General features: G+C 41.4%; 1 protein-coding gene across 1 annotated transcript; it reads left to right on the top strand.

The window, feature by feature from the left end:
• Positions 1-1,294: 1,294 nt before the first annotated feature.
• cckb (cholecystokinin b) lies at positions 1,295-5,023 on the top strand. Its single transcript, XM_034125121.1, has 4 exons — positions 1,295-1,355; positions 1,954-2,074; positions 2,170-2,325; positions 4,580-5,023. Exons 2-4 carry the CDS (start codon positions 1,954-1,956, stop codon positions 4,714-4,716), a joined length of 414 nt encoding a protein of 137 aa, XP_033981012.1. The 5' UTR covers positions 1,295-1,355; the 3' UTR covers positions 4,717-5,023.
• The last annotated feature ends 5,624 nt before the right edge of the window (positions 5,024-10,647 follow it).

The raw sequence follows: 10,647 nt of genomic DNA, 5'->3' as shown, positions 1-10,647 counted from the left end.
CTAATAAGGCTCAAGCAATAAAAGGATGACTGTGATTCCTCTACGGATGTTAGCCTTGCTACTGTTTCGTGTCCACGTTATCTCAGCAGGTACAAACAGCTCCGGTGCTGCGATGCTAATCCTGTCACGCACCAATCAGCAGGCTGTCAGCCTCCTTAATAAAAACATTAACTCACAACAGCTGGTCATTAGCTATCGACTCAGGCTGACTGATTTGCTACACATGCATGATCAATGAACCGGGTTAATCCTGTGTGTTTAAAGGGAGAGAGGGGGGAGACAGGGGGGAGTTTATGGGGGGAGTCAGTGGGAGGATGGTGGAGATGTCTCGATTTCAGTCACCTGTTAAATGAACAAAACTGAATATTTTTCTTTCCGCCCACTTTTTACATTACATTTCATTTAGCTGACGCTTTTATCCAAAGCGACTTACAATGACCAATTACAGGGACATTCTCCCCGGAGTAACTAAGGGCTAAGTGCCTTACTCAAGGGCACACTAGTGGTGGGGTTCCTGGCGGGATTTGAACTCACACTATTTCCTTCCGATCTTCAGCCCACCTCACTATCCATTATTAGACCACCACTATCCACTTATTTTAGCTGTGAATACCCACTGACATCTACTGCATGTGTGTGTGTGTGTGTATGCCCGACCACACAGCCACCCACCCACCCACACACCCACACACACACACACACACACACACACACACACACACACACACACACACACACACACACACACACACACACACACACACACACACACACACACACACACACACACACACACACACACACACTTTTCAAGACAGCAGTTGAAGTGTGCATCATTCTGTCAGTAATCAGTAACTCATTTAACATAAGAAATACATGTATGTCAAATAAAATAAGAAACATTTAGGGTATGCTTTTGATTCTGATGATTCACTGTTATGTGCACAACAAACATGTATCACACACAGATACACACACACACACACACACACACACACACACACACACACACACACACACACACACACACACACACACACACACACACACACACGCACACTTTGTTAATGCACATCAACCAAGCAGCTTTGATTTGTATGATTAGCAAACAGACAATAAAACTGAAGCACGATGTTGTTATGTTGAGGTTATAGAAAATATGCTCGAATTAGGCTTGCAAACACACCGAGGAATACACAGGATGTACGCTGAGGCACACAGATACACACACACACACATATACACACACATACACACACACACAGCTCTGAGCGTGGCGTATAAAAGGGGCATCCTTCCCACTCAACAGAGAAGTGCTCTCCTCACTCTCTGACACGCTGAACCTCTTTCTCAAGGTAAGCTGCTTTTTATTTCTTATATCATACAACCGGTCAGAGATTTTGGCATTTATGCAATGTTTTTTTTTATTGTGAACGCATTATTTCTACTTTATAATAGTTAAAGCAATGTTTATAGCTAACATATAGATGAAAGGAAAAGAAGAGAACATTTATACATTTAGTACAAATGTTTTGCCTTGAACTGTTAAGACTTAAATCTATATTTTAACACTACAATATGTCTATTTTGTTCTTACATTTAATGTGTTTTAAAAGATAATTTCCATTTTTCCTTTTTTTTCATGAATGTATTTCTAGAGATGTTCCCCGAAAGAAAGGTGGGAATAAGAGCTTATTTCCCTGCTGAAAATTGGGTCAATTTGACTTGTTAGAATTGTGCTCAGGATATCACGGTCCAGTGTGTTGCATGCTGTGCCCCTGGAAGATGTGTGAATTTTATTTTCTGTAATTCACATTTCTTTTTGCCATGCAGTCGTTCACTTGTCTGGCAAACGGTCGTAGTTGTAGTTTCTAAGTGTGGAAAAAGAGTCAGGAGACGCCTGCTGTCTGTCACTGCTTCTGAGTAATGACACTTTCCCTCTGTGTGTTTCAGATGACTGCAGGGCTATGTGTGTGTGTCGTGCTGGCGGTCTTATGTACGAGCTGTTTAGGGCTCCCCTTCTCCTCCCAGCCTCTAGACGAGGGCCACCGCTCCATGTCCGCTGCATCTGAAGGTACACGTTTATCCCCACTGGCTCGGAAAAGAGTGACACTTTTTCATTAAACGTTCCCATAACTGACATCTGCTCTTGTGTGTTTGTGTGAGCAGCTCTCCTGGAGGCGGACACCCACACCTTGGGAGAGCCTCACCTCCAACACAGCCGCTCTGCCCCCCAGCTGAAAGCTCTGCCTCTGGCCGAAGAGGACGCAGACTCCCGAGCAAACCTCGGAGAGCTGCTGGCAAGACTCATCTCCTCCAGGAAAGGTGTGTGAATGTGCCCGTATTATTAGTTTGCATGTCATTGCTGCCGTCTTTTGGTGTACCAGGAGGATAGGGGGTCACTGAAAAAACTAAATAAATGTATTATGTCAACAGATTTCACATAACTGTATTAGGTTAGTTGAAAGCAAAAGTTCAAATAAAAAATAATAGGTTCAACTTAATATTATTACTTTCAACTGACCTAATACAGTTATGGGACATTTTTTGACTTGATATATTTTAATTAAAGTCAACATTTCAGTTTTGTTCAGTGTAGATGTTTGTGGTTATTTAAAGAAAAAACATCTGGCAAAAAAAAAACACCTTCATTTGCAGAGACAAGTGCTTTTCACTGCCCTTCTCCTCCCCTTCGACTTGCTAATTACTGGAATCAGCGCACACGCAGCTTTGTAAAATGAATTAGTGGCTCTGAAAAGCTTTTGTGGTTTGAAAGAGCGAGTATTAGAGTGTGCAGCCTTCCGGCCATTCTCATTGCACCATCTTATTTCACTTATTCGCCCCAAGTGACTCCAAGTTGATATTTTTTCCCCATCAATGGTAAAAAAAAACAAGCCCTTTCATAGTTCTTCATGTTTAGTGCTCGTATCTCAGTGTCGCAGGACTGAGGCTCTGACCGTAAACACACACATTTATACTCACTGTGGAGAATCGTCATTCAAAACCTGACTTCTTGCGTGTCTCCGTCTCTTTCTGGAACGATCCCTGCATCTACAGTCAGTGAAATGCATTAGCATGTGATTAGTTGAAAAGTTTTCTACGTTTTCAGCCATTTAAAGTTTCTATGTGCCGTTGCATAATCTTCGGCACAAAAATGCAAATCAGAAACTGTTCAATCAGACAGAGAAGTCTAGAAACATGTCAAAGGGCAAATTGAATGTAATATGTAATACCCTAAGGGAATGTGTTGACTTGTGGGTGTCTTTCATCGTGTGCTCGCTGCTCACTTGCCTGCTTCGGTGTAGGAGGTGTCGTTGTCGAGCCTTCTGCAGCCAATCGTCTCAGCACACCAGGGAACTGAAACACTGTGTGTCTATGGATGTGTGTGTGTGCATATGTGTGTGTGTGTGTGTGTGTGTGTGTGTGTGTGTGTGTGTGTGTGTGTGTGTGTGTGTGTGTGTGTGTGTGTGTGTGTGTGTGTGTGTGTGTGTGTGTGTGTGTGTGTGTGTGTGTGTGTGTGTGTTGCGTAGGAGGATGTGGGTGGAGTGTAAGCAGCATCTCTGTGAGCGCTCTATCGATTACCAAACAGATAGTACTCTTGCTTCACTTGCTTGGAATAAAAAGTTGAAATTCTGAGATGTTTTACAAGATTTGAGGTCACAGTGCAGCGAAGAAAAAGAAGAAGAAGAAATAGGAACAAGATGAAAATGTAAAGGGAAAGGACACACACATTGCACATTAAAGCACACACTGATTACGCATGGACACGCACACAAGAAAGAGAGGGTAATGGTATGTTGTCACCCCTAAAGTCCAGCTGTTGTTGGACATCCCCTCCTCTGTGTTAGTGCATGAGAGGAAGAAATAATGAGAAAAAGACATTTAAGATTTGTAAAAGCAAACCAGCTTTACAGCAAAAAACTAATCAGAAAACCAAATCAAAACAATATACAACCCAAATGGAAATAAAACACTATGAGTCTCATTTGTGGAGTTTTAAATACACCCTATAAGGCATCAACACCAAATGATGCAACGTTGTGAAAGTGTAATTTGGTTATGAACTCCACTAACTGCTAAATTGTTGTTTAAGGACATGTAAAAGTGATGCAAATGTTTATATTAAAAGCATCAATCATTGAAAATACATTTTAGTTCATTAGACTATTATTGGCTTGGTTTGTGAGAGCTTCACTTGTATCCAATCTCACCTACAAAAATGGCCACATTACAATAGATATAAATTAAATTAAATTAATTTTACACACAGGTTTTATTTTACACACAGGTTTTATTTTACACACAGGTTTTAGTTATTACAATTCTGTCTCACACAATATCAAAATCAGATTTCAGTCAGTCTGTCATTGCACCACATTTGCTTGCTTCTTCTAGCTGTCTCCACGCAGCAATAACCAAAAGTAGGACTACTATGAGTGAAGATATCTGATGCTCCACTTACTCAGAGGAATACTAATTTCCCTCCTGCTCTCTTTCCCCTCCTCCTCCCACTCTTTCTATCACCTCCATCCCTCCTCTTCCTCCATCCCTCCTCTTCCTCCCCACTTTCTCCCCCCAGGCTCTGTGCGTAGAAACTCCTCGGCAAACAGTAGAAGCAACGGCCTGAGTGCCAACCACCGGATAGCAGACAGGGACTACATGGGGTGGATGGATTTCGGCCGCCGCAGTGCAGAGGAGTATGAATACTCCTCGTAAAGTCACGGCTCAAACCCCTGCGTACGAGCTCACTGGAAAAAGAAGAAGAAGAAAAAACAACCCACGCAAGCTGGCTCCTCACTGTCTCACAACAAGAGTCTATTTATGATGTATTTGTTGTACATTTGTTTGTAAAACTGTAATAATGCAATATATACATATGCCAAATTTTGCAGAAAAGCTCTCACTGTCCGAGGTTTGTTTGTTTCTGGTTTTCTCTGATTTCTTTATCATTTTGGGTGGAAAGGATTGGGATGGTGTGAAGGTCTGACGGGACTAACTGGACTGATTAAAGAATGGAAATGTCTCTCTCTGTATATGAATTCCTTCAATGCATGCTGCTTGAATTAGTGCCATTAAGATGCATTGGTTGCATTGGGTGTCAAAGACAGGATTCACTGTGGCACCTCATTACCGCTGCATACAGATCGAAATGCATTTCTTCTTTTTCTAATATATATAAAGCCCTAATACATCACAAGAGAGATTAGAGCGGACAGCCTGCGCATGCATTCATATTTATAACACATGGATAAGAAACACATACTCAAAATTCATTTTGAAGATAGCTTATCTTCTATCTATCTACCAAAAGCCTTCTGAATAAAAGAAGATATTAAATTATCCATAACAGTTAATTTTATCCTTGATTTGGTTTTAAATTTGCTAAAAAATAATGCAATACAATTCTAAACTCATTAAGACTTTTCTGGATGAAATGAATGGCTGTTGTACGTGCAAACAACCGATGGACACTGCTTGAAATAAGGTTTAAGGTGTGCAGAAATCTCAGAAAATAAGAAATCTTTTTTCATGTGTTGCTTTATGTGAGGGATAGCATTACTTGTAGGGAGATTGCACTTCCAGCTAATATTGAGTTTGATTGTGTTGGTGTGGAAATCACACTATCTGAGGAAATGTCCCTCACCATGATTTGCCTGTATCGACAACCCACCGCTAAGGTGGATTTCTATGACCAGGTAAAACTCATGCTGAATTCCTGTGACTCCAACAAAGAGCTAATCATTTTAGGAGACTTAACATTAACTGGAATGACAAACAAAATAGAAAGAACTTAAAACGGATCACGGATAAACACAACTTAATACAACTAATGGATCAACCGACTAGAATAACCAAAACTTCCAAGACTATTATAGATTGATTATTTACTAACAAAGCTGACAGAATAGTTCAAACCTACAATTTACTGACTGGTCTTTCTGAGCATAATCTTTTCTTTTTTTTTACCAGGAAACTCACAAAAAAAAAGGTTCATGGCCACACCTAAAACCCCTGCCTTGGGTTCTCGCTTCATCCCCAAAGATCTGCAACAACATTTTATGGATGCAGTGAAAAGGATTAATTGGGGGAATTGAGAGGGTGCCTTAGGGACAGGAAGGAACATCATCTTCCCTGGCTGAATCTACAGTGCAGGAATTTAATGAAATCTAGAGACCAACTATTAAAGCAGAGCTTGAAATCTGGACGATCCACTGACAGACATACATTTACTCATGCTCGTAACAAGGTAACTCAAACAATAAGACAGGCCAAAGCAAACCTTTTCATCAATATAATTGAAGGTGCGAAAGGTAACGGTAAAAAAGTTTGGCAAATCTTAAATAAACTATTAGGTAAACATACCAAACAGGAAAATAATGCTCTTGAATTAAAAATCAATGATGCCCTGATAAAATACCCTGCAGTGTTGGCCAGCTCTCTAAATTAGTATTTTATAAATAGTGCTTTGGACATTACAAAGCTCTTCCCGCCATCTGAGGTCTCACCCAGCCAGACTGTGGATACACACCCCGTTTTTGACCTGGAGGAAATCACAGAGGTGGAGGTAAAAAATATAATCTCAGGGTTAAGAGGTTCTAAGGCTACGGATGCAGATGATTTAGACACCAACTTCATAAAGACACATATCGACGGTCTAATAAAACCAATTTCTATGCTAGTGAATCAATCTATCAGCACGAGGGAAGTTCCATCATCCTGGAAGGTGGCCACGGTGACACCGATTTTTAAATCTGGGGATAAGGCAATGATGTCCAATTACAGACCAATCAGCATCCTCCCCTGTGTCTCTAAACTGAGAAATGGGTGTCAAAACTAATCACCAAACATTTAGACAAAGGCTTCGCTCCACTCCACCCAATGCAGTTTGGTTTCTGTGCTCACCACTCCACTGAGACAGCTAACTGTGCCTTTGTGGAAAAGGTTAAATGTTGGATACGAGCCCATATGTAGGTGCTGTCTTCCTTGATCTCAGGAAGGCACTTGACACTTGCCAGGTTGTGTTCTTTTTATATGAAGTGTTACATGTAATAAAAGAAAACATTTTCAATAAAAAAATCACAAACAAAATTATCTCACCACTTCTCAAGTGTCAAAAGGGAGGTCAGTTGCAAAACAATGAAAGCAGAATGGTGTATTTTGGGTAATGATGGTGGTAGGATGAATGTAAAGAGAGAGATGTCTGATGCTGAGAAAAAGGGTCAACTAGCAGCAGCACAAAGGAGATGAAAGTCAGTGAACGCATCACTCGGGAAGCAGGCCGGGGAATGTTGGAGAACATCTTCAAAAGGCCGACGCCATCATTATGAGCTTTAACGTCTGCGCTAAATATTGAAGCGGTTTGAAGCGTTTGGAGAAACTGATATCGATTGAATTATTAACGAAGCTCAAAATAAATCCAGATAATTGCTTTAGGCTCCAATAACAGCTTGCTTTGGAGTTATGAAGACTTAGAAGAACACTAGAAACTTTTCAGGCAGAGGCAGCGGAAGAGGGTTTCGATGACATCGGTATTGACTTGACATTTTATTTCTTTTGGTTACGACTTTCTGACAAAAGCCGCAGCACTGAGGCTCTGTTTGGACCTGTAGAAGGTTCTCGTACGGGAGAGAGGTGGTGGTGAATTGTGATGAAGCGTCCCATTTCGCCTCTCCTTAAGTGAGAGACGTCTTTGCGTGAGGTGCAGACAGAGAGGGATCGATGGACAAAGTTGACTCTCTGAATTATTCAGACAGTGGTTATGGATGCCTTGGGGAATAGAGAGGACTTTGCCCTGTGTGTTTATGTTTGTTTGTGTGTGATGGGCATTGAAGATGGCCCTTTGCTGAAGGCGCACTTGAATCGGAAACTTGATATTCTTAGAGGGCCGTGGGAATTGACTCAAACTTTTAAAGATCTGACTTTGACTTGAGAGTTAAAGGCTCTGTAAAGGTTTAAAGGCTTCAGAGGGACTGCCAGTAAATGTCTCGGGCTCTCTCGGCTGTGTGTGTGTGTGTGTGTGTGTGTGTGTGTGTGTGTGTGTGTGTGTGTGTGTGTGTGTGTGTGCGTGTGTGTGTGTGTGTGTGTGTGTGTGTGTGTGTGTGTGTGTGTGTGTGTGTGTGTGTGTGTGTGTGTGTGCCAGCAGATGTGAGGATGTGGATAGGTGTGCCAGTGATGCAAAAAAAAGGTCCAAAGGCGAATGCATGTGCAGCCTAAAACGTGGAGTGATTTGAACACTCAAACATGTATACAAGTGCTCCGGTGATGTGTGCTAATGGAAAAAGCCACACACTCATGAAAGGAACATGAGCTCCAAGAGTGTGTCTGTAATGAAGATCCAGCAACGGTGACGAGCAGATGGTCCGAGCTCTTCCTGGATCGTCTATGAAACTGGCTCGATGTACTGTTCTCTTTCTGAATACTGTTTGTCTCCAACTTTCCATTCTTTAACTTCAGATACGCTTCAGTCAATTCAAAGGCAGTTCACTGGCATCTGAACAAGGATAACTTATGGTAAAAGCAGCACAGTTTCTGTGTTTGATGCTCTGGACTCTGCTCAAATAATATAGTTTCTTCTTGCATCCATCAACACATAACATAGCAGCAAAAGTTTCAAAGCTTATAATGTAGGAAACTGCACATTTAAGAGACAGTTTTCAACATTTTTAGTACACTTAGTCCATTCTGTGTGACAAATATGAAGCTGAAACCAGCAACCGGTTTACGTTTTTGGTTGCGTTTCCACTTGGCGTAGTACCGGCTAGCGGGTACTATTTCACAGTTTTTCTGGCCCCATAAAATCGAGGTTCTTAGCGGGCCAACAACCAGGCTGAGTCGGGCTGAGTATGCTAAACTAGAGAGAGAATCGCTGGCAAGGGGGCTACAACTACAATAAAATGAACATATTTTACCGTGATTTAATTGTAATACACGTTTCAAAATGATGCCGAAGTAACAACATACTGATAGCGGTTAGTAAAAACCATGAATTAATGCTTTGACAAGTCTGCAGACAGACGGCAGGCGAAAAACCTTTTAAAATGCGTGTTTTCTAAATGGAGATTGGCTAAGCTAACGCAGTATATGCTCCGACCGTCCACACTCACAACAACGACCTACAGACATAAATAAACCAGCGACTGTATTCGCCATGACACAGACAGTCTGTGGTTTGTACTTGTTTAACTTTTGTCTAGTTTCTGAACAGATATGAGGAGCTGTGAGCTCTGAGTGCTAACAGCTAACGGCTGATGTTGTTTTTCTGGGGTTCGCATTGAAGATGACGTCACGGCTCCGCCTACACTGCGTTACTATAGTTACTGCCCCAGCTACTAAACTGTGAGCCAGTCCTAACAAGGCCTAACAAGGCCTAACTATACTGTACTAATTAGCGAGGCCCTGCAATGGAAATGCGCCATTAGACACAAAGACTGAAAACAGGGGGAAAACAGCTATCCAAATCAGCACCTGTATACCCTGTTAGAAGGAGAACAAGACCCTTAATTTATTCAGTTGAAATTCAGTTGTTATTAAACCGGCGACCCTTCGGTTCCCAAGCCAATTCCTTACAGATTGAGCTACTGCCACCCCTAATTTACAATGAACTTATTACTTATTACTTGTTAAATGGTGGCTAAAAAGGAATTTTGCAAATAGTGCGCTGGACTATGTCTTGGTAGTTTATGTTTTGGATGCCTGGCAAACTCACAGTGACAACAAGACTCTAAGTTGCTGAAACAGTCAAGAAAAAGCTTTGCCCAAAAGGAAAATGAACCCCTAGATAGAATGACAAATGGATGTCGTGCCATTTGTTAATCAAGGGGCCTCATGGTCTTAAAAGTGCTTCCTGTTCTCGGCTTCCTATACTGTCAAGATGGAGACAAACAAACATGTTGCATCTGGTCTTACTTTAGTAAATGATTAAATATCTGGTATGCAATTAATCTCCAAATGTTCCGGTTCAACATGAGATCAATATTTGACACAGGACTAAATGTGGCCTGTAACAGACTATGCAAGGTGTATTTTTATCCTGGCCGAATGCCTGGAATTTGGACATTAAAGGTAGTATTCGTGAGGGTAATTAATATCAGACAGGGCTCTGAGGGTACATCACACAGCGCCTTACAGTCTGACCATCTGTGCCCAGAAGAGGATTTGATTTGCACCTGAGGGTGGATGTTGATTTGATCTTGTGATAAATAAGATTAGCTAAATGTTAAGCTAAGAGGACAAATATCCACGGTACAAGACGTCTGTGGCATTCACAAACAAAGCTAATTTCTTCTAATTGGACTCCCCAGCGGCCTCAAGTGGAATTTTTTTTCATTATTGCTCACCTCTCGTTCACCTTGTAACAAATAGAGGTTTAATAAGCAGCCGTCATCCTATCCCTCATAGCACAAGAGATACAGATGGTGAAAGAGTAATGGATTATGACTGCGCCAATGTGGAGAGATGGAAAAACTCAACATATATTTCACAAAATGTTTGCCTTTCTGTTTTCTGAGTTATTCATGAGCACCATCTGCTGGATGAGGCTAAATAAGGACTTCCTGTCTGGGACTGTCGTGTCTTGAATGAGTCACAATAACATGTGGAGGGTAAAAAACACACAGAATCATGCTATTAAGTTAAATTTGATAACTA

The sequence above is a fragment of the Trematomus bernacchii genome, unplaced genomic scaffold (assembly GCF_902827165.1).
Source record: "Trematomus bernacchii unplaced genomic scaffold, fTreBer1.1, whole genome shotgun sequence".
Taxonomy (NCBI): Eukaryota; Metazoa; Chordata; class Actinopteri; order Perciformes; family Nototheniidae; genus Trematomus; species Trematomus bernacchii.
The sequence above is the reverse complement of the archived record's forward strand: the minus strand, read 5'-3'. Positions and strand labels throughout refer to the sequence as shown.

Bases quoted from the DNA above. Each gene is read 5' to 3' on its own strand.
- cckb (XM_034125121.1), top strand. From the start codon at position 1,954: ATGACTGCAGGGCTATGTGTGTGTGTCGTGCTGGCGGTCTTATGTACG. The intron at 2,075-2,169 runs GTACACGTTTAT...TTGTGTGAGCAG, and splicing joins CATGTCCGCTGCATCTGAAG to CTCTCCTGGAGGCGGACACC. The intron at 2,326-4,579 runs GTGTGTGAATGT...TTCTCCCCCCAG, and splicing joins ACTCATCTCCTCCAGGAAAG to GCTCTGTGCGTAGAAACTCC.